At 36.4% G+C, this 25,725-nt stretch overlaps 1 protein-coding gene across 4 annotated transcripts in view; it reads right to left on the reverse strand.

The window, feature by feature from the left end:
• NBEA (neurobeachin) overlaps positions 1–25,725 on the reverse strand; it is a gene marked incomplete at both ends in the record, with an annotated part of 526,482 nt that overhangs the window by 36,103 nt on the left and 464,654 nt on the right. For all 4 annotated transcript variants that reach the window (XM_080613294.1, XM_080613295.1, XM_080613292.1 and 1 more), the window contains 2 exons: positions 12,879–13,046; positions 24,878–25,030. In XM_080613294.1, the coding sequence (XP_080469420.1) occupies positions 12,879–13,046; positions 24,878–25,030 (321 nt within the window). The remainder of the gene's footprint in view (positions 1–12,878; positions 13,047–24,877; positions 25,031–25,725) is intronic.

The following is a 25,725-nucleotide window of genomic DNA, read 5'->3' on the forward strand; positions in this document are numbered from 1 at the left end:
TGTTTATTTCTTTGATCAGTAAGTTACTGAATACAACAGTAAAGATTTTACTGCTAAGTTACTTTTGAGAGACGTAATAGCATGATATAATAATTCATCAAATATGTAGCTTCATGCCATGAATGGTTCAGGTTTTGAAAAACCTGAGCAATCAGGTTCTTTTTTGTTTGTAGATGACTGATAGTTTCCTTGTAATAATTTTTGTATTGTTATGTAATGGACAACCTCAGAAACTATTCCTCTCAGACAAGTAGTTTTATTTTTTCTGAAGGCATTCTCTCATTTCTTTTAAAACAAGTATATTTGTTGTTGTTTTTGGATAATAAATATTTAACAGGGCTGACTGAAATAATTTCTCATCACCTAAACTCTACCTATATAATAAAACATTTCCATCGGCTTTTTTTGTAATTTATGCAAAACCACTTATTCTTACATTCAAAAGGCTACATGGACAAAGGCTCTATGTGATTTGTTGGGTGAGAGGCCAGACTAGATGATCTTTCCCATCTGGTGTTAAGGTCTATAGAACAAGCTTGTCTTTGACATCTTGATTCTGCAATGCAAATTACTAAAATGTGCACCTACAACACAAAATTTCCCCTGTTGATACTAGTCCTTCGTATTACTCCCTTACATGATGGTAATCAAAGCATCACAACATGCAGAATTGTAGATGTGTCCTAGGTAGTATTTGCAAAACAAACCAAACCAGTTCCATTGCCTCAATGTGCCTCCTGTTGTATAAATCATGTCATTAAGAGGGAGCACTCACTCTTAGATCTTAGCAAGATCTTGCTCAGAATATCACCTTCTATTCTGGCCAAACCATTACAGTCTTAGGTTTGTCATACCTCTTCTTGATATCCTACTCAGGAGTTTTGCTCTTAAGCTAAGCATTCCTTTCCTCTCCATTATATCATTCTTTAACTAACTTATTTTTCTCTTTTTGCATATAAAATACAAGGCAGGATGCTGAAATCTTAATTTATGCTTCTGAATCTTTGTGATGGAATTTTATTTCTGAAACAGAGCAAACTTATGACACAAATATTCTTTTCTGAAAAGGCTGCTAGGATTCCAAGCACATTATCTCCAATAGTGAAAAGTTATTTCATGGCTTTTCTAAAGCAGAGATAAATCAGTTAATTTCCTTGAGTATGAACTGAAAAAAAAAAATCCTCTGAATTTTTAAATGTAGTTTCTCTTCTGACTGGAATCACTACAGATTTTCAAAGTCTACAAAAAAGGAACTGAAGGAATAAAAACATTATATTAAAACTGTCATTAGCATCCCTTAGTTGGCAGTCACTAAAATTTACAGACATTTAAAAAAAACACTGCTGCTGTCTAGGATGCTAGAATTGTTTCCACATGTGAAAAGCAGTGAGAAACAGACAGAAAGTGTGAAGTTCTAGTTGTGCTAGTCTAAAAATTGCCAGTAGTATTTTTCAAAACACCATCAACTGCATTTAGAAACCTTCTAAATTTTACAAGTCAGAAGTACTTAAAGCCTTTTGTTTTGTTTAGAAATGCCTAACTAGATTATATTATACAGTATCTCATTTAATTCACTAATGAAAAAGGAAGTCTCCAAAGTCAAGACAAAAAAATCCCCAAAAGCCCTGGGAAGGTCACAAACATAATTTCTCTGCAGTAACAACCATATCAAGATCTCTCTCTTCCTACAGTAATTCCTTCACTTCCTCTATAAGGCTCTCAAGGACTGCCTTCCTAACCTTTTCCCTTCCTCCTCTCTGTGTCAAGCTCCAAGGTCCACCTGGCTTCTCATGCTCCTATAGCACCTTGGCCTATCTACCTTCTTCCCTCCCTCAAGAAGACAGTAGTTGTGCAAATGCTCATTGGCCCACGCAATTCCATTTCCCCTCCTTCATGCTTCATTTTTTATTTCAGACATGGTCATCCTGACCTGTTAGGTTAAACACTACAGCATATGCCAGGCTTTATTCTGGGCAAAAATCAAGGTAGTTTTAATTTCCCTATTATTTATAAGGAATTAAAAAAAAAAAATCAAGCTCACACATCACTGATCCATCACCATTTATATTAACCCGAATGTTGAGCTGAAAAGAGAAGCTAGTTATTCTGTGGCAATGAAGACAGTGTTGTTATTATTATGCCTTTATATTCGTACAACAATAAAGCTCCAGGTATTTTGCAGAAGTAAAAATGGTGCAAAACAGAGATGGCCCTTGTGAAATATCCAGTTGCTTTTCCTCTCCACTGAGGCAGAGGAAAGAAGAAACTTCTGTTCCTGAAGATCTCCTTGGGAAAAAGACATGGAGCTACCTCTGGTCTGGACAAAACAGCAAAACTGACCATCCTTTGCTTATTCCATGGCCTGGTCTGGAAAGCATAAGCAGCCTACCTGACCTCCACTCACAGCTTTCAACAGGCCAATGCATCAAGCAGAAAAAGCAGCAGTATTTTTTGAGGAAACTGTGGGAGTGACTATTTATGAAAGACCTGCAACTTTCAAGCTGGGTGACCAATGGCTTGTGAGTTCTGCTAGCTAAGAAAGACCACAGAAGAAGAAAAAGCCTGGCTTTGCTGGTACCCTCACAGCTGCCAGAAGAAAAGGGAAAAATAATCAGGATGAAAACAAAATACAAGTACCCTAGACTTGTGAAGTGCTTTGGGGAGTCATTGGGAATGAAGCCAAGGAAGTAGCATCGGGCTACTTCCCATGGTTTTAAGGGAGGTTGATGTCAACTTAATAGTGCACTACCTCTTACACATAGAGAATTTTTACTCCATGATGTAGAAGGGAGAATTTGTTAGGGACCACATCAGGTTTAGTACTATTTATTAGCTCCCCTGGCCTTTAGTTTTGTTTAAGACACCATATACGTTTTTAATTGCCATTTTTAGGAATACAGAGGCTTCTAAGTGTAGGCATCCTATACATAAAAATGCCACAGTAATATCAGCAGGAGGCTTCACTGAAACTTTGAAACTTCATTCACTCTTTTCTAATTAGTTTTTTTTCTTATAAGTAAGAGCTTTAACAGTGCATGCTTGCAGCTGGTTTTAACTATGCTTTTTATTTTAAAAGCTAAACTGTGAGCTTTACAAATTCACAGTTAAACTTTTTAAAATCAACAATGAATGTATGTGAAGTTTCTGCATGATGAGCTTATTTTGGGAGGGAATCACTTTTAAAGAACAAAAATTCATAAATTTCCCCACTTCATTCCATAAACTGAACTTACATCATTTTTCAGGAAAATGTCTCAAGTTATTTCCTTACTCTTTTTCCACTTCTGTTATACTTCCCTCCTAAATACCATTTTCTTTCTCTCTATCTTAGGTAATGCTCATACATTTGCATTGTATGCTATAAAACTACTACACATTTACACATCTTGTGTAACATTCTGGCAAAATTTTCAATGTAAGAAATTAAAAAGGAAATGTGAATATTTAGGACAGCATTTAATTTCTGTGACTTGGTATAAATTACATGCAACTGAAAAGCTCCAAAGAGTTAAAGTGACTGACAAAATTTCCACCTATACCATAGCAATTTTTTAAAAAAATAATTTCTACATTAAGTATTAATTTGTCAAAAAATAAAAACTTATCAAGGTAATCCCTAATTAAAACAAAAAAGATGCAGTGACTTATGATGGAAATTAATGTAATCATAAGAGGCACATACTAATGCGATTACTGACAACATAGCCGCGTTCATGTTATACTTAGAGCTATCACCGTAACAGAACACAGCAGAATAAAAGATACAGGTGAAAAAGTCCAAATTATTCTATCTTCCCACAGTATACATTCTTCCCAACAATGCACTTTTACTGTGTTTGCCCATTCTAGTTTGAAATGAATCATTTAATAAAGCTTCTACAATTTCTCTTTCAAGACTGTACAGTCAAATTCCAGCCCACAGACCTTAGGAAACTTCTGCCATTAAGCCTGAGCTTTCCTGCCTAAAGTTGATCCTGTAACTGCTAGTTATTCTGGCACCAGACCAAGTAATATCCCTGTATCAGCTGGTATGAGCAACCCTCCATATTCCTGCCTTTCTGCTACATGTCCCCTTTCACTCTGTTATTTTCTGTCAAGCTCTTGAAATCCTCTTCGTAAGACAGTCCTCTCTAGCCTCTCATCACTAGGATGCTCTTTTCTGAACTCTCTCAAATCTTTCTGGTAAACCAGCATAGAGAATAATGCACCATGCTCATGAGGAAGTTCAACCAAAACATGAGAGAAAGGGGGTCCATTAGCGACTGTTCATACCCCATAGCAATTTGGCCAGTAGTTGACAAGAATTCAGGAGATCATAAGCAGGCAGTCTTTTGAACTACTGGGACATTGACATGTTTTGAGGCAGAAGTAAATAAATGAAGGTATAGGATCAAGTCTATAGAATATAATTGTCTTGCAAAATAAACATTATTAATAGCTCAAATAACAAGTAATCTTTACTTCCAGGAGGGTAACTTACACGTTTCAGAAAGCCATTACACAGAACACAGTCAACATACTTATTTCTACTTATTTTACTATTAAGAACTTTCCCTGTAAGAAAACAAAACAAAAAAATAATATGAGGAAAACAGGGAAGCAAACAAGTGAACAGGCCTTCTGACAGCTTGCAGTAATAGAAGAGGAAAGGGTACTTAATCATTAAAGAATGCATTTTAGCTGTGACTTTTTTTCCTCTGGTTTATTATTGAAATAAAACATGGCCACTGAAGGCATTTTTTAATGCTCAGAAAGCAGACCAGACTCAGTAAACTAAAGTATCTAGCATGCATATTTTGTTCTTGATATAAAACTATTCAAAATTGAAAGCGTGACTTCATGTTCTACTGCTGCTTTGTCAAAAAGAAAGCAAAACTCCTAAGTAAAATCATTCTACATTAATGAATAAAAAGGATTAAGTTAAGAATGTGGTAATATAGCATTAGTGGCTCTTTTTTATCTGAATGGAAAGTAAATGCTGGCTTATCTCTTTGCTCTCAGCTTTATCTTTCTATCATAAATCATTTGCCTTGTTCCCACCGTAAGAAGGTGCACTGAGGTTTACCAAGCACATACTCTTGACTACAAATTGTGATTGTGATGAGGCTCCAACCATCTGCAAGCCTTCAATTTATCCACTGCAGGACACAAGAGCTATCTCAGAGAACAGGCAGACCTTCAAAACTAACAGCTGAAAAAAGGACTGACAGGGAAGTAGGTAAAACATACATACTGAAAAGTGTCACGTATAGCATTCATGAAGCTTCAGTATATATTAGAATTTCAGTTTTGGGAACAGGTTATGCTGTTGCATTTAAAATAAATGTGCTCAGTTATTTTCAGGGTTTAGCTTATAAAGAAATAATTCTGTTTGGATTATTTCCCAGAACACATTCTTCAAAACTTCACTTGGTTCTTGACATAAATTGAAAACAATAACACAGATATACTATATATGGCCTTCAAAATGGCATTAAAGAGGCACATTATCAATATGTTTAAAACATTTAGAAAGCTCAGCTTTGCATCTAAGTGAATGACTAGATACTTAGACTGAGTAATATCTGTTCCAATAAACTGCTGTGTGTAAAATGCTTTGAATAATAGTTAATTTATGCTGAGGTAATGACAGCGTAATATAACAAGTCTGTGCTAATAGGAAAAAAGAAGCCCCTTCCAGCTATTTCTGTTACAATCAGCTGCAGTTATTCTCACCCCAGTTCTCTCTCTCTCACATAAAATATTACTTTAAATGTATGTTAAAATCTTTGCTGCTGATTTTAAAAATCAATAATTGGTACCCGTCATCCATATGGAGAAAAACAAAATAACCAGACAATAAAGAAGAAATTCTAACGTACAAGACGTGTATTTTATGTATTTCTGCAATAAAAGAGAGCAATTGTGGTTAATGACGTTCTTTTTATATCAGCAAAACATTAAACTCAGTTTGGGTAAGACTCCAGGATGTTCTGAAAAAAATGCATATGAAACTTCTACTGTAGATGAGAACTGGTGAAACAATTTATTCCAAAGAATACTAAAAGTAGGTTGAGACATTTTTCTGGGCTATGTGTTATTTACAGACTCATCCTAGTACTCTTTTGATGAATTAGTTACCTTAAATAGCTATCAAATAGCATGGTTGAACTCTCATCAGCTAAATAAGTTATGGATAGTCTTCAGTTTGAATGCTCAGTGCATGATTGGTGATGTGCATTGAGTGGCAGTGCTTAGCTCTGTCTGGATGGTGAGCTTTTTAGTCACAAGTACAATGAATAATAAACAAATCCCAAATCTAACATGCATTTTGGAACAAAAATCACCTATATGCCACAATCTGATTTACTTCCAGGAACAGCATATTTTCCTGGCTATGAAAAGATTCTGAAGTCCCATAAACATGTAACGCCATGATCCAGGAATGGTCATGAACTCAGATAAGCACAGATTCACTAAAATACTGATCATCTCCAATACATTCATTAACTGGAATTATCATGATCAATCATTAATGTAAGTGTAAATTGTTTTAAGCAGTGGTAGAAAGATGTTTTTAATCTGGAATCCTATAGGACAGATTATGATTTCTGAATCCTTCTCATAAATGCCCTGCGTTACTTAGGGTAGGTGCTCCCGAGAAGTTACTTTGTGGTAAAATTGTATGAACAGCTCAAATGTTTCAATCACTCTGCAGAAAACAACTTCTGAAAGCCCTTTCCCCTGAACAGTAAAAGAGCTCACAATTGGGCAATTACTGTGGGGTAACCAACCTGATGCAATTTACACTAATTCCTTATTGAATATTCTGATTTAAGGTGTCTCCTCCTGCATTCAGTGTCTTCTGCAGGAATCTTTACCTACAGAAATAAGTATCTTTTACCTCAAAAAAATCCATGTGTTTTTCTCACTGATCTACAGAGAGTTATCATAACAAAATGACAGCAAGTAAAAACTCTTCCTTTCCTATTTACAGAAGAGGATACTGAGCTCCAAAGCTCACGAGAAAGACATAAAAAGTATTATATCTATGGATGCTCCCAGAGTGAAACAGAAAAATATTTTAGTTTTCTGTTGATGATGTCTTAATGCATACCTAACAGACCCATGGGCCAAAAATACTTCAAAATAATCAAAGCGGTTTTCCCTAAACCAATACAAATTTTGGGGAAAAAAAAAAAAAATCCCTATTTTGCATGTCTGGGAAACACAGTATTTGGGAGTGAAGGTGGTCTAGGCTTCTCAACAAAAATCAACAAGAGTTGATGCAAGTACATATTTCTTAGAGAAGAACCGAGGTCTTAGCATATAAGAAAATAATTTCTATTTTGAAATTATTTCAAGCTTTTACTTGAATAACTGTACTTACTATACAGATTCCTTCAATTAACTTTTAAAAAAGTGGATATTGATATGACTTAGAGGTTCCTACTTATTTCACCACTATGTGTATTCATGCCTAAGCAGGACTGCTCCTAGAAAGGAAGCACAAACCAACCCCTTGTATGGAGGCAATTAAGCACAAGTGAACATGTGAGTGGCCAGTGCTGTGGGTACAATTCAATCAAGCAGATCCATAGGGGTGGTTTTGATATCTTGTCACATCAAAGAAATTGCGCCCAGAAGAAAAAGATCTAACAAGTTAAAAATGAAATCAGACTAAATAAGAGTAACTCTTGAGCAAAAGCAAGAACAAGGACATGGTTGCAAGGGCTGGAGTTACCTTGAAAGCATTATATAGTGCTATTAAAATGGTGTAATAGTGTGTTAATTTTTTCCTCATAAATTTGCCAGGTTCAGCCACCAGGGAAAGGCTTGCATTCCAACTCCCTTTGTTAAAGATATATCTATCTTGCTGAGTCTTGACAGCCCTATCATGTCAACCCTCTGTAGTAGCAAAGAGTGTTTCAGCAAGGAGGGGAAAAAAAAGCAAAGGAGAAAAAGAAAGAAGTGAAAACTGATGTGATCTACTCTGCTTCCTGTGGGCATATTTCACTATAGCAGATCCAGAGGGATGCTTTGTTATTCCTGTCAGATCAAAGAAAGAGATAACAGAAGAAAATATAAAAGGAAAAATAACACCCAGAAATGAGGGTAGCTGAAAAGCACTGCAAGACTACTGCATCATTATGACTTCTCGAATTATTTAAATATGCTAAATATCTAGTCATACCAAAGAAATAAATATTGCATAGGCCATATGCTCTGTTAGCTGCCAGCAAAACTGTCCTACTAGGATTAGTTTACGGTCACAGCAACTGCCTGTCGAGCACTAGCAATGTTAATCAATTTTCAATATGCTGTATGAGTTGCAAGTATGCTCAGGTATTTTGACAGGTGGCTGCTGAGAACAAATATGTGAGTCCAGTAGATTCACACTGCTTCGCTTTCCTGTGCGCTTGCAATTCCTTTTGGACTGGGGGGATACAAGCATTTGGTGAAGATGCTGCAATCACTGGAAAGTCACTGTACTGCAGTGCTAAGCTGTATTTGCAACTCATAGAACACGAGGATGACACATTAGACTCAAGTCTAGTGCAAACCAATAGCTATGTAATACTTCACTTGATTTTTTTCAAAACATTTCTAATCACAAACAAGCTGAATATCTGAAACAAAAGAGAAATACAGATCTGGCTATGATTTTAAATAAATAAACAGAACACCCAAAATAGTACTTTTCTTCACACTAGATGTGCTTTCAGTACTACCTGTGATTAATCTATTGTGCATTGACTGCCCACTTATTTTGTGTTTAATCTACAAGGTAGTACTGAAAATAATTTTAACTTTTCTGTTGCATTTTCTAATGATCAGCACAACTGTGCTGCTCCCTTTCAGTCACAGTACTTTGTGTCATACAGAAACAAGTTCCTAACTTGAAAAATCCATAACCCTATTGATTTCTGAGTGTCCAAATTTCCAGGTGGTTGGGAAAAATTAGGCTCCTAAAATCAATAGCCATTCTGAGAGAAAACAGGGGAGGAACTATATTTGCCTAAAGAAGTGAACCAATAACATTGAAGCACCATAACTACAATTCTGATACTGTTCTTTATACATAGCATTTTCAGCATCAAGCCCCTGAAGTCAGCCAGATCTGTCCAGTGGACAGAATTTGGATTATGATGTAAACTAACAGTAAAGACAATTCCAAATAACATTTGATGTCCGATATAACTACTGTTTACATATTAAAAAGAGATACAGGCTTTGTACCAGGGATGTTCTGTCATGTTTCACCACAGGAGAAGACTGTCATGGTAAAGTTCATTATCAATTACTGCTTTACAAGTACAAGATGAGTTAAGCTGTCATAATTTTCTCAGCCAGAAATCCTGTGCTGTCAAAGAATGTCAATTTTTAATCTGACAAAAGGAAGAAAATTATCTGCTATTCTGACCTCTAATTTCTTGACATTTTAATGGTGTAATTGCTGTGGCTTCTGCTGCAACTATGATTTCACCTGTCAAGTAAGAATGTATCAATATCCTTAAGCTGTTCTTCAAGTTTTATCTTTCACCTCATTGCTTTTACTTTAAAACAAGAAAATTTTACAAATAGACTGTAAAAAGTTGCAATAATAAAGAAAAAAAGGAATAATTTGGGGCTTGAAAAAAAAATATTCATCTTGTAATACATTTTTTGCTCCTCCTTATTCCAGCATGAAAAAAGAATTGCAGCGTGCAGAATAAAAGAGACCGTTAGAACTGATAGAACTGAAGAATTTCCCAATTTGTAATCATAAAAGATCCAAAACACAGAATTCAATTTTATACATTCTGTGGAGCATATAAGTCAGGACTTTCACGTTGCCCTCATCACCATTTGAAATAAATTATAATTATCAAGTATTTCTTGTGTTATCAAAAAATTACAAAGTGGTTTGAAATATCAGAATCAGTATGTTTAAATGAAATCAGTATATTTTCAGTGCAGATCTTCAGTTGCCAAAGAGTTATTACAGTGGCAGATGTATGTGATTTCATAGACTCCAGTTATCTAAAACAATGCTACCCCAGCATTCCAGTTTCACACATTTTTCCAGTGTTAAATAGTAGAGTTCTTAGAGGACTTCCCCATGCACGTGAGAAAGGTGTAAGAAATGGCAGGCATGAGTTACCCCGTCACTGTTCATTTTGCTTCAGCAAAAAGGCTACTGTGACTACCATTCTTCATTCAGCTAAGAATATATTCCTCAGTGGTTAAGTGAGGTGCTCAAAAAACAGGTGAAAGGGCCAAGGTATAGCATGAACAGGGCACTGGGATCTGTAATTTTAAATGATGTCTTTCTAACACATCAGACCTAAATGAGAGGGTTTTTTATTTGGAGCCTTATTTCAATGGACAGGTTCTACTGGGACTCAGCTCAATATGAAGTTAGTTATGGCCATAGTTTGAGGAGCCTACTGCCATATCTGAGCCCATTGGCCTGATAATGGCTCCTGCCAATAAGGTAGTATTGATTGGCTTATTTTATAGCCATTTATTGGGAACATTCACCGGTTTCTGTGTGACAGAACAAAAATGTTTATTTAAAAAATACACATCAAGAGCAATTTGGATACTGAGAGATGTATTTTCTTGGATAACTGTAAAGTTCAATTAATTTTAAATTGCAGTGATTCTAATATGCTAGATACCACCACCTGCCACAGTATAACATACAGTGTTTTAAAGTGCTAATATTCCTACCTTTATATTTCTGCATTTCTTCAGAGGCTTTAGAAGATCTTTTTGCTTTTAATTTCTTTTAAAAAGCCAGAATGAAGTTAAAAAAAAAAAAAAAAGCCACACCAAGACCCACCACCTTCCAAAAAATACAACAAAACAATGTACATAGAATATCTTCGTATTTGTAACAGAAACATGGCAGCCAAATACTTGATCTACTAGATCATCAAGATGTGAAATGCTTTATTACTGGCCAGCAAAAGCCTGCTAATTTCAAAAATAGAGCTCAGGGAAACAGAATATGACTCTAAATCTGTCTATATTTACATGAGTATTGTAAGTTCTCATTAAAAATAATAAAAAGTATTTTTTAAGCCTTTTATGGCAAACCACAAATCATCATTGTTTGAGATCTCTTGGAGGCGAAAATGTGCTATTTTTAAATGCATGCATACAAGTTTAGGTATCTATATATAACAAAAATTAGGATGATTTATGTTTTCTAGACATGTTACCTTCTCACTGCTAACAATAAATTTTATTTACCAATGTATCTAAATTGTGGCAATGAAGATGAAGTTGTGCTTTTTATAAGTTTGCATGGTGTAAATAACCTAAGAGGTTTATACCCTATTGACTGACAAGGCATGGGTTAGATGTATAAGTGAGTGAACAAAAACATCTCCATGAATATCCTGAAATTTCTGATGGCAAGTTCTGCATGTAAGTACAGCCATAGGAGAGCTGAAGAGTCTTACCATGTCATAAAATGATAAATAAGGTGCACAGACAGACAGATAGACCTACAGATCCTACAAACAGACAGATCCTAAAAACCTGTGGAAGTAGACTCTTAGTCAAGACATATGGGTCTCCCCATGCAAAGCAGGACCTGAAACCATGCAAATCCCTTGTATTTATGGTGCTTGGCACCTGTTTTATACTTTAAAAAGCATTTGTCCTTCATGTATATCCACTTTTGCACCTTACTGATTCTTCTTGTGCCCAAAGTTTTAAATCCAGAAAGCCATTATGTAGATTTTAACATTAAATATTTGAGGCAATAAGATCAAAGCAATTCTAGCCATTCTTAAAACTAATCAAACACTAACTGTTTACAAAATATAAGCTTTGCAATGCATGGTGCGAAAAACCAGCTCTAGGAAGCTAGGAGTCTAAATGTTGTTTTAGTTCTGCTCCTCAAAAAGCATCACATGTAACAAGACGCAACACACTACTAAAAAACATGCCAAAACCCAATACTTAGCTGCATACGAATGATAATCTAGAATCTACTCCTTTCTGAAATCTGTACATTTCTGTCTCCAAGACCGGAAAACAAACAAACAAACAAAAACCCATTGCCTGGCAATGTATAAATTATTACTGTTTTGCATACAGCAGATGGCAGCTATCTGGGGGAATGGAAGATTGTGTGTACAGCTTTATCACAGCGGTACTCATCTAGCAGCTGTTGCTTCTTCACACTTTTCACCAGATTTCAATTGTTTTAACCAATGAATAGATGATATTAGAAAATGATCATTCAAATTAATAGTCTTACTAAAAACAAATATAGTCACTGGAAGGAAGAATTTATCAAGATAGCTAGTACAATATTTTTTTAATGTACTGATTAAAATGCTTCCTTGTACATAAGCACACATATATACATATATATTTCACAGATACATACATGCACAACATAGCAAACATTTTCTATATTAGTAAGAGTCTGATTATACTTTACGTGATTAACATAAAGCAATCTGAATAATTGCTACTATCACTCTAGCAAATATATTCTTTTTTCAGATACACATTCTCACCAACGTTACGTAACTGAAAAGGTTACATTTTTTTCCCTATGACTATAACGCAGCTTTTTTTTCAGCTTTTCCGTTCTACTAAATGAACTTAATAAAATTATTAAAATCTAAAGAATAGATATTACTGAATATACAATACATAATTTGCCATATCATAAATAACCATTAAATATAGCAGTAATTTCAAGCAAACAAAATACTTTGGGACATGTGTTTTACTGCTAGTTTAGTAATACTTGCCTCTGAAGTCACTTAAGGCCTAAGTTCTGAATCAAATCACACAAAACAATTTTCTTGAGCAGTAAAAGATGGAAACAGTACTATTTCTTGTGAGATGACAGCAGTGTTTAGAATGAAATGGCAGTAAACACCTACCTCCCTGAGGACAGGATCAGTGATACTGTCCAGGTTCACAGAGCCTTCATATGTTAGGTAGTGGAAAACGTTGAGTGCACGCACTGCTTCTGGTCCTCTTTGCTTGTAGCCAAATATAAGATCAATCCACTGATGAAGCTGGCATGATACAAATTCACTTTCCAGGGCCTGTAGGTGAAATTCAGAGTTAGAAAATAAATTCTATCTTGCAATTTCATGATTAAATTATGTCTTACCTTTTCCTATTAACTGAGGAAACATAATGGATATCATTACATTTCCTGTTCAGGCTTATTTGATATATTTTAAATCCTTCAAACATTGAAAAACAGAACTAATTATATTCAGAGAAACACTAAAAATATGTTATTCTTTGCTTCAGCTTTATATATGCTAATTTTCTTCTCAGCTACTGGGTTTCTCCTAGCTGCAAGGGTTTTAATTATTAATTTTTTGGGCTTGTCAAGTAAGTTAGGTAATTTGTCAAGAAAAAGAAAAACAATTTAAAAAAAAAAATCATAAAACAAAAATCTTCCAACTCATTTTCCAGCTATCAGTTATTGGTCTTAAATCTAAAATGGAAAATTGATTATTAAGAAGCTGTACCAGCAAAATAAGATTCTGAACTCCATGTGCAAACTGTGACTGATTTCTCAAAGGCAAAAAGCATTTTTCACACTCATTTTTGACATTTCGTTGGTTCACTGGAGAGAACACAGTCCATGACTACTTAGTTTAAAAATGGATTCAAGGATTACTATTCTTGTGCTCGACATATGGAAAAAGATTATTTCTAGACAAAGGAAATGATGATAGTATTACCATTGAACCTGATCCAACCAATGTGCCTTTATCAGACATGATTGGCATCCTTAGTACATATCATTGCCTGAACTGGAGCTTTTGAAAGCTGAAGTCATTATACACTTTCCTCATACCCATTTACCTGTCGTAGCTTCCCCTGAGCCTGTACCTGGATACACAAATTATTCTCGTATAAAGGTGGCATCCTGGCACACTTGCTCCTTCTTTCCCAATGCTACCTTCAGAGAACTGTGATAAACAGGAACTGGTGTTAAAATAAAGATTTATGGTTCATTGACCAAGTTTTTATACATGTTGTTGATCACATGTCCATCACAGTCTTGATTTTGTATGGTGTCATATACCTAATTCCCTTCCATCAGAACTAGTTCAGTTCAGTTGTCAGATCCTAGGAACTAAGTTTTGCTGTAAAAAGAAAAACCACAGAATCACAGAACAGCTGTTTGGAAGGGACTTCTGTAGATAACCTGGTCCAACACTTCTGCTTAACAAGGGCCATCTAGAGCAGGCTGTCAAGGGCCATACCCAGACAGCTTTTGATTATCTTCAAAGATGGAGGCTCCACAACCTCTCTTGGCAACCTGTGCTAGTGCTTGGTCATCCTCACAGTAAAAAAGTGTTTCCTGATGTCCAGAGGGAGCCTCCTGTGCTACAGATTGTGCCCATTGCCTTGTGTCCTGCTACTCGGCACCTCTGAAATACCAGTGTAAATGCAATTTATCATCTAAACATCTATGTCAAGCTTACTACTACTTACTGCATACAGGCAGAGCTGGCAGCAACCCTCTATATTATCTTTCAATTCTCAAAAATTGTGAACACCCCACCCCCCCCCCCCCGAGAAATCCTAATTTCTCTATTTTTCATACACTATCCAGCACAAACACCTTCCAGCTAGGACAAGGTTTCATGTCTGCTCCAGGAAAATTCATATATTATAAGGGAATAAACTTTGGAAAAAATGTGGTTTCATTTTATTCATTTACATCCAAAGGAGGCTGCCTCAGAAATAACCATTGGACATTGTAGTACCATCCCATGCACTGCCCACTGGCAGCAGTTCCCTGCCCACCACCCCACATGCAGGAATAGCCACAGACAGTGCAAGTCACGTGAGACTGGCTCCATGAGTGATCACGCAGTTGTTCCTCAGACATTCTGTAATGGTCCACATGGAAGAGGAACTCTCTGCACTTTGGTGGAAAACTGGACCCTTTTCTATTGAAGTCAGTGACTCTTATTTCTGACAAAATGGATGAGAAAGCTCAAGCTTAATAGCTGACATGTAGCTCAGTTTTCAAGGGCTTAAGTTCAGCATACCATAAGCAGCTAGAAAGAAATCTTGCAGAGAACCATACGAAAATTTGTTTGCTTTTCAAAATTAGAGGTCATCATATGCAAATTGCAAGTTATATTATTTAAATAGCATTAATAATACTTAATGCTAAAAGAATGTCTCTCAATAAATACTTAAGAAATGCCAGATCCTTAATTATATTGTTTTGTGTGCATGCAAGGTCATCTCGTCAGTAACTACATCATTCCATACAATCTTCATATGACTTTTGTCTCATTTATCATGCAGGATGTTAGCATGCAAGGATAAAATTAGGTATGTCACACCAACCATAAATAAAGTATTTCTTAACTTTTAAATGCTCAATTTTTAATGTTCCTTTCCATGTAACAAAAATTAAAACAGAATTAAATCCTGTTGTCAGCATTCATCTCTGACCAACTTAAAGCAAGCAGCCTGTTTTCTTCCTCCTCCAAATTCTGCAAATTTATAAGTTTTTTCTGCATCTGTATCTATCATTTATTTATTAAAAAGTATATAAAAAAAAAAGTTGAGTATTTTCTTTGGTAAAAGACAGCATTGTTTTTTCTGGAATGCAGGGAGCTTTTCAGGAAAATGGCAAAACTTTTGACTATTTAAAGGTGGCACAGTAATTTTGAAAAAAATTAACACTTGGTTCAAGTGAGTGTATTTCATCCATTATCTCCTCTAACATCCTCACCCTGGTGTTAGAAGCAAAGAATCATAGAACAGTTGGAAGTGACCTTTAAAGGTCATCTAGTCCAACCTTCCTGCAGTGAGCAGGGACATAGAATGACAGAATCATAGAATAGTTCGGGTTGGAAAGGACCTTAAGATCATCTAGTCCGAACCCCCCTGCCATGGGCAGGGACACCCCACACTAAACCATGCCACCCAAGGCCTCATCCAACAACATCTCTGGGCATCTCTCTACCTCCTCTTTGAGCAACCTGTGCCAGTGTTTTGCCATTCTCATCGTAAAAAATTCCTTATTCCTAGTCTAAATCTATCCTCTTTCAGTTTAAAACCATTACTACATTACAAACAAGCCCTGCTGAAAAGCTTGTACCATCTTTATTATAGGCCCCCTTTAAGCAATGTAAGGCCGCAACAAGGTATCCCTGGAGTCTTGTCTTCTCTAGGCTGAACAAGCTCAACTCTTTCAGCCTTTTCTCATAGGAGAGGTGCTCCAGCCCTCTTAGCATTTTCACCGCCTTCCTTAGGACCCACTCCAACAGATCTTGAGGGCTCCAGAGCTGGACACAGTACTCCAGGTGGGGTCTCACAAAAGCAGAGTAGAAGGGTAGAATCACCTCCCTTGACCTGCTCGTCATGCTTCTTTTGACACTTCTTTTGCGGCAGCAAAATATAGGATACAGTTGGTTTGGTGGGCTGTAAGCCCACACTGACAAGTTACGTCCAGCTCTTTATCCAGCAGTACCCCCAAGTCCTTCTCCACAGGACTGCTTTTAATACCTGTATTGAAATACCCCAGCCTGTATTGAAACTGGGGGTTGCCACGATCCAGTGTAGGACCTTGCACTTGGCCTTGTTGAACCTCATAAAATTTGCATAGGCCCACTTCTTAGGCTTGCCCAGGTCCCTCTGGATGGCATCCTGTCCCTCAGGTGTGTCAATCACACCACTCAAGTCGCTGTCATCGGCAAACTTGCTGAGGGTAAACTTGATCCCGCTGTTCATGTCATTGAAGCTACTAAATAGCACTGGTCCCAGTACAGATCCCTGAGTGACACCACCTGTCTCCATCTGGACACTGAGCTATTGACAACTGCTACACTCTGAATGTGACCATCTAGCCAATTCCTCATCCACCCATCAAATCCATATCTCTCCAACTTAGAGAGAAGGATGTTGGGGGAACTGTGCCAAGGCCTTACAGAAGTACAGACAGATGCCATCAGTAGCTCCTCCCTTGTCCACTGACGTAGTCACTCCATCATAGAAGGCCACTAGGTTGGTCAGGCAGGACACGCCCTTGGTGAATACATACCAATTGTATTAAATCACCTCCCTGTCCTCCATGTGCCTTAGTATGGCTCCTAGAAGGATCTGTTCCATGATCAGACAGAGAGATGAGGCTGACAGGTCAGCAGTTCCCAGAGTCCTCCTTTCTATCTTTTTTTAAAAATGACTGCAATGTTTCCTTTTTTCCTGTCACCAGAGACTTTATCTGACTGCCATGACTTTTCAGTTGTCATGGAGAGTGGCTTGGCAACATCAGAAAATTCCTTCAGGACTCGGGGATGCATCTCATTGGGTCCCATAGACTTATATATTCAGGTTCCTCAGGAGGTCACAAACCTGATCTTCTCTACAGTGAGAGGGTCTTTGCTCCCATAGTCCCTGTCTTGCAGTCTATCCACTAGAGAGGTGTGGAAAGACAGGCTGCCAGTGAAGACAGGCAAAAACATTTCTGAGTACTTTCGACTTCTCATCCATTTTCACCAGTTTCCCAGGCTTGCTCATAGGTGGGGGAGTACACTTTCATTGACCTTCAAAATTAGGAGAGTTATGGGAGTTGAATGCCTAGGTTATGTTTCCCTGAGGCCGTTTCTACTTGCATGACCAGCCCTTCCTCAGCAGCTTGTCATTCCAGAGAAGGTCCTACTGATCCTGGCAGGTTTGGAAAACTTCAATTTCACATGCCTCTTTAATAACTTACAAAATAAATGAGCTACTTTTTAACAGCAGTGTGTCATGCCTTTGTCTCCAGTTCTTTAAGCATATTTATTGCCCTACATTTATAGGTCTAATGATTCTTTAAAAAACCTTCAGGTACTCAGTTCCTTGGAGAAGAACGTTAGTTTCTACAGGAAACATCAGTGAAATTTGGAAGGAGTGAATTTAATTATGTTGAACTATAAATTTCAAAACTCCACACAAAATTGGAAGTTGGAAGAGTTGCTGTGAGGATGTTGGTGGCAGCAAGGGGACTAACAGCACTGTACCTGCGAGGCACAGTGTGGTTGAAGACTGGTATGGTGTGGGATTTAGGGCACAGACCAGAGGGGAAGGTGGAGAGAGGAGCCAGCACTGTGAGGAGAGTGATTCTGCATGGGCCTGTAACATTACATAGCCTTCAGCTGCAGGCTGTGATGGCACTGTGTGAAGTTCATGGCCTCCCCATCGGGGTGTCCTGTGGGGTATAGTGCTAGGCAAAAACAATAGGCAAAGTGCACTCAAGAATGGGCCACCAGAAGGCCACAAAGTCCCACCTGGACCTCAATGGGGACAAGGCTCCTGATTTGAGTTTTAGCCAGGAGAAAGCTTCTAATATCACATATGATCTGGTTAGCTGGTGTTCCTCTCAAGTACTTCTGCAACACTACTCATGCGATACTTGCAGAATCTTCCCCCTAATTTGCTCTAATGCACAGGCTGCTTTCCCTCTGTAAGTGTCTCCTGAAAATTTATGAGCTGTTCATTGTTGACAGTACATCATTTGGTTTCTCAAGAATATGCAATGCTCAGTAGGGAATAGGGTGAGGGATTCTTCTGTGTAAAAAATAATTTGTAGATACAGTAGGAACAACATGCAGAAAAAGAAAACAATAATGTCCTTAAATTAGGCTGTTGTTAGCCCTAAAAACCAGTATTTTTCAGTAATATTTTCAATTTTAAACATTGTGGCACTTATTTTTTTGAGTATATTTTTAATGTGACATATAAGGAAACTTTTTTTTTTAGAAAGACAACAATAATTATTACTTCTTCAATCAGATAACATTATTTATGGTTTCTAAAGATTCTTACTGTTAAACGGAAATGAGATAATATCCAGCTTATTTTCTATTATAACTGAAGTATACAGAGAACAGTTTTATTCAGGCATTCTCGAACTTGCTTGAACCACTGGTATTAAGGCTTCACTTTCAAATAGCATTTGAGTCAGTATTTTTTCATGGATTTTGTTGTGAGGAAGGAGCCTTCGCATTACTGTTTTCAATGCAGTGACTTTTACTGCCAACAGGTAAACCACAAGGGTTATTACACATCTAGGGTGTGTATATATATACAAATATATTTTCTGTATATATATATTTTGAAATAAATGTACAGTGCTTTTTGTGTGTTTGCTGGCAAGTGTATGCACACGTGTTCCATAAGCTGAAAATGAGACCTGTAGCAGTTATAAAATATAAACAGGTATTAGTAAACTTATGTTTATGTATAAACTAAATAAAGTTAATATAAGTCAAGTTGCTGCTTGGTGGGATCAATCACTATAACGCTTTTCAGACCTTTGTGCAGTACGAACACTGCACACTTGCCACTCATCCTAATTTGATGTTAAAGTTATTTTTACAGAGATTCCAGTAGGAGGCACTGGGTTTTATTTTTATGCATACTATGTGCTGTGTAAAGTGTCAAGAATTATGGATTAATGAAATATTCTATTCCAACCTCTTTCTAACACAATGTTTTGTGTTACCTGGGTATTTTGTGTATCCGGAGCAGAGGAAAGCTCTGATGCTGCTCCTCATCCAGATCACAGCTGCACCTGCCCGCCCTACTTCTGCAGTTCCTGTCTTGTTTCCTTCCCCTGCATAGCTATATGCTATCTGTCTCTCCAAGAAGTCCTGCCACAGTACCTTGTTATTAACTTTTATTCAGTATGTTTAAAAATATCTTCTTAAAACTACTCTGAGACACTTCAGTTCTGTAGATCTGCCCAATAACATACCATTAGCTGTTTCACTAGCTGTGAGTGGGGTTTTTCTTCTCTCCCTTCACATCCATGCTCCTCTGCAGCAATTGAATACACAGAGTTTCTCTGGCTAGTATTTCTCTGCCTCATTTACCATTTCCTGTACTGTGGAGTAAAATCTTTGACTGTTGTCTTAAAATAAACCAGGCAATACTAATATCTGAAATTACTTATGTTTGTTTAAACAAAGGGATATTTTCATAAAAGTGACAGAAGTGCATTCTACAGATCTGGGTTTTTCAGAGATGTCTGCACAGAAACTGATCCTTTATGTGTGTGTCTTCAAGATGTAAATAAGATTCTTCAGTCAGATACACATAATTAAAAAAAAAATCACTGCCATTTCCAAATTGCATCGAAACCCCTATTAGCTGAATGAGTTTTAATTGCACTGAGGACAAACCTTGGCAATACACAAAATAAAATCAAAGCTACTACTGAAGAAGTAATATCAAATCTTATCTACTGCTTATCTGGTAAAAAGGAATGTCAACTGCTGCTGAATGGTGAGGAGAAAAGACATATCTTCCAGAACCTCATAGCACAGAGATTTCATAATAGATGTTTCTAATGACTATTCAAGAAGCTTTTTAATTATGAAATACTATGCATGCTTCTGAATAGCCAGGGAACTGTACAAAAATGTAATTGGCAGCAGTAGAAGAGTGCAAACAAATCATTTCAAAGACAGAAAGAAAATTCAGTCTTAGTAACAGTTATGTAAATGGAACAAAATATGTATAACAAAAACAGGACACCATTTAGTCTCTCAAAAATATAATTTACAGTGAATGCATTTTACTCAACACTGCAATTTGTAATATAATATGTGCATAAGCCATAATGAAAATATCATTATAATTAACTTTGAATTACACAATCTTGCATCTTTTGTTTCAAAACTAAAGAATGCTTATCATAAAAGCTCTGCTTCAGTGTTTCACAGTGGTGTTCCCTGCCTTGATTGAACATGCTTGACTTACTGACTGAATCTGTTCTATTTCTGGCTCTCAGGACTGCTCTAAGTCTGTGGGGACTGAGAGGCTGAGTAGGACTACAGATGCACATCTGCGAAAGGTTTTATGTGTAGGGTTTTTTTTTCCTGGTAAACTGGGAGATTATGATTGATGAGCCCAGCATTAGGGTAATGTTATCAGGGACACTTTCTGCCTCTGTCCTTTGTGGCATCACCGAGGTCAAACCATAATCATGTTAGCATTGAACGTAGTACTTTATTAATGTTTCATGAGTAACTCTGTAGTAATCAGTCTAGCTTTGTATAGATAAACAAAACTGCTACAAAAACCCCTGATCTATACACTGACTGCTTTAGAAGCTACTGCAAAAAGTCTTAAAAGTAACTTGACTGAATGTCTTTTCCAGCCTTTACAACAAGTCTAATTTCCACAAGTTTGAAAGAATCTATTATGATGGAAAACCATTTCCACTGCAATTTCTGTGTTTAGTTAGAATTGTAAAACACACAGCTGAAAAATCATATAAAACAACACTGAAATCCTGCCTGCCATTTATTAATTTGCACAGAATTTTAGTAAAGCTTGTTAACCAGTTTGTTAAATCACACTGATTTATGCCACTGTGTCTCTGTGATGTTTTCTAGGCCGTCCCCTGTTTGCTTTGGTAAGTCTAAGGATGAATGCTGAAATTCTTTCTGTTATTTAAAGAAAATGTTTACATTCATAGATGTGCAAGTATATAAGGATTTTTATTTACTCCCACATAAAATTAAACACTATATGTGCCTGCAGTAAGCAAACAATATGCATGAACAGAAGGAAATAATGTCAGCTAAAGGAAAACAAGATCCCATTATATGTTCCGCAGTACCACACATGATCCTTTCCACTGAAATTAAACGACGACCACTGATTTCATTAGACAAGGGATCAGGATAATGCCTATTTGAAATATTCCTCTATTTTCTGTGGCTCTCCTGTAAACATGTTCTCTACTTGCTTGGCTAAGTTGCTGTAGAAATTCCAGGCTTGCACAAGCTTGCTGTGTTTTACACGTCAGCACCACACCCAGGCTTTTTTTTCCCTGAAGATAGATTCTTGTATAACAGCCAAAGCTTGGCCTGAGGATGACCTAACAGAGTAATACATCTGCTGGCTGGTTCAAAACATGGAATCAGACATGAGGTAGGGAATGTCAAACTTTCCAATCCCCTTATATTTGTTACTTACTTTGACCAGTACAATGCCAGTGACCAAAAAGAGCATGCACTGGCAGTTTGCTGGATACACTAATAAACCCCTATGTGGGGAAGGTTTCCTGAGAAACTATTATACACTCAAGCCACTACACTTTCAAAATGTAATTCCATTACTTGCTACTACACAGACTATCTGCATTTTCTTGACAGGGATTATCCTGCTTTAGCTACTTGCTATTTTATAATGAGCTTTATTAAAAAAACTATGCATAAATCACACTCTTTAAACATTCCAAAGTTATCCACTTCAATTTCTATCCTCTGAACTACATCCAAATGTGAATACTTCTTCTGTCATCTAGTCTCCCAGAAGTGAATCCAATATTCCAGGTGCAGTCTCAAAAGAACCATAGACAGGTACAACTATTTCCATTCTCTGTGATGCAATGATTTTCCATAGATGGCATAAAAATACACTTATTTCTGGTGAACGGAGAATTAGAGTTTTATCTAATCACATTGTTGCTCTTTGCCACCCTTCCCCTTGCTACTGCTCTAGTTTTGGTACTATTTTTGTTTCCAGACTTTGTTTGATTCCTATTGAGTATCTTTAATTCTTTCCTCTCAAGGTGATTTTCAGTGTATTTTCTGCATCTAAGTCAAATAAATCTATGCCTCTTTCTTCTGCTTTCTAGGCAATTCTCAACTTTATTATCATTTGTGAACATCATCAGACTGCACACTTGAAGATAGCATATATCTGTGTAGAACTGAATTTTAACTACTAATCATGCTTTGCTAAAAGTAGATGCTGGGGTGAATAAAAGCCATGCAGAAACTGCCTCCAAGCAAAACTATGTAATAACGGCATGATGCTCACATCTATGGGGACAGGAGTGAAAGACAGTGTAGGAAGGGTATGATGCAAAAGTGAGGTAATTTCTGATGTTAGAAAGCTGAAAAGTACTCAATTAGTTGAAGACTGTAATTCTAATACTATTCTAATCTTAACATCAGTTTGTCTGTCTCCTGGCAGTCTGAGCATAATTCCACACATATGGAATCAGTCCTTAGTGCTACTACAGCTTAAAATTTAAAACGCATTTCCAGCTTTTAACTATTAGACTTTCTTGAAAGTATAGTCCTGAATGAGCATTAAAGCTACACTCTAAATTCATGCAAGTTGTTTTCTTCAACAGCACAAAACATTTCTGTAGAGAGCTCCTATGTGATTTTCAAAAAAGCAGAAATTTCATGAGAGAGATCAAATAAACTCAAGCTAGCACTTTTCTTCAAGTGATCTCATGTCACAGCGCCTTTTATCCTCCTATTAATCATTCCATCTTTGTGGAAAGATGGAGAAAACACAATTTAGGATACAAGAATGAACACTCTTTATAAAATTTCCCAAAGGGAGTCATTAATATGCGTATCTCATTATATTCCCCAATAGGTGGCAGCTTGTTTATTCTTTTTCACTAAAGTACCACACTTCTGTTCTTACAAATGTCAAAACTAAATCTCTTGGTCAACTTTAGTCTTCTTACTCCTGGGCCCAGTTCAGGTTTAGCCACAACCACAATCTAAAAAAGGGCTAGGTGCAGCAACATGTGCACTCTGGAGACATGTACCTGTGACTGTGCATCCCACACTTGAGAATGTGAATGGAATGCAGTGATCCTTTGAGGCAATCTCCATATTTGCTAGTAAAATTGAATTTATTGCTACCAGCTGCGACAATTACTTGCTTTTAAAAATAATGTTACAGTACATGCACCTATAAGAAAGATCAGCCAAAGAAAAGACGGAAAATGTTGTTCAGGTTCATCGTGCCAACAAAGGGCTACTCCCTGGAACACATTTCTCATACTTTGGGAAGTGCATCTCAAATATCCCAAGTGATGAGGTTGCCATCACTTCCTTAGGAGACTGCTATACAAATATCAAACCATTTACTCTTCTAAATAGAGGACACTTCTAAATTATATACATCTAGGAAGAGATTTGGTTTTATAATACTATTCAGTTCTTTTGAATTTTAAATGGCTACTTTTTCTTTCAAGTCCTAAAGGACAATTTTCTTTAAAGAGACGGTTCTTGAAATTAAATTGCCAAAGTGATTAGAAGAAACACAACACTGCTAGACTTACAATGCTACTACAAAAGCACTATATATGCAGTAACGCATAAGCTGAAAAGTTCTGCAACTGTATGGAAACCCACAGCTTATTCAACATATAGTCCTAACTCTGTAAGCAAGACAAGCAATATGACTTTAAGGAAGATCCATTTCCAGAATATAACCTTAAATTGAACTATTGCTGGCCAAAACATCAGAATATACCTTGTTTTCCTAAAAAATACAAGAAGCATATGTGCATATTACCTCTATCATTAAATAAAATGATTATCAAATTAATCAAAAAACGTACAATATAGGTAAATATTTTTCATGCTTAAATTTTGCAGACTTCATGGTGATTTACATCAGAGCAGTTCTTTTGCAAAATTTATTCAGAGACTGCAGTTATTGGCTTATGTTCATATTTCTACACTTCCAGTTCATCTTCGAATAGGAAGTGCCTAGCTTCGGTCAAGTAAGGAATACAATATATCTTGCAAGATACCAGCATTTACAGTAACCTTTTTTTTTTTTTTTTGATGTAGAAAGTAGTGAGGAGGAACAGACATATTTTTCAGGCTATTCTGTATTGTCCAACTCATGCCCATCTGATGTTTTCTCATGAGAGAACAAATAAGTGAATTTCATTTTCCATGATTTGGGCATAAGGAAGGAAAATCCACTCTAAAATAAAGCATTCTGTCAAGACAGAATGCAAATTCTCCTTCATTTTTTATTTCTATAAATCTAGTTCTAAAGCGATGAAAAATGGCTTTAGTTTAGCTTGTTAAAACAGAGAACTCATTACTTAGGCTAAAGTGCAGCTTACCATCCTGTTGATACGGACAAAGTCTTCAGGCTTCTTGGCCCATGGGGGGAGATCAACATCATTCACAACAACTTCATCTTCCCTGATTCCTAGATTATAGCCATTACTGTTGACAAACATCTCTGGTAGGTAGTAAAACTCTGGAATCAACTCCTAGCATGGAGAAAACACACAATGAGAGTTCACATTTATACAGAGATGTTTAAGAGTGCTGCCAGAATCAGGCTCTGCTATACAAATTAAAGCTTTTCTGGTTTTGCTTATGCACACTTGTTTAAATATTTTATAATCTGTTTTTTGTACTTAGAATCAAATATATTTTTTCATAATGAAATATGCAACCTTCGTTTTGCCCATAACTGTTATTATGAAAAGTACAACTTTTGAAAAGCAGAGCATACCAATAAAGGACACCTTTTCAGGATAACAGGTAGGAGAAATTGTATGCTTAGCCTTCAACATTATAAATAATGTCATATTTTTTAATCACTATTTAACTGAAATACTTAAAGGGGGAGAGGGAAGGGAGGAAGTTCCTAATATAACACTGTCTCAAATTTACTTCCTCTATATTCTTTAATTGTATAAAAGATTATGGCAACTTAATTACCTATATAAGGAGAAAGAATTCATGGTGAAATTATTTTTCTACTGTAAGAAAAAATTAAAAATACATGGAGGAAAAAATGTCAGTACCAAAAAATGTCCTTAAAACAAACACATGATATATAAACTGTGAAAGATCAATAACTAAGTAGCAAAGATCATCTGCACAGCATTAATACATTATAGATAAGTTAGTGTGAAGGTTTCCCAATTTCCAGGATAGCTAAACAAAAATGCATTTT

This window comes from Psittacula echo, assembly GCF_963264785.1.
Source record: "Psittacula echo genome assembly, chromosome: 3".
In the NCBI taxonomy this organism is placed as follows: Eukaryota; Metazoa; Chordata; class Aves; order Psittaciformes; family Psittacidae; genus Psittacula; species Psittacula echo.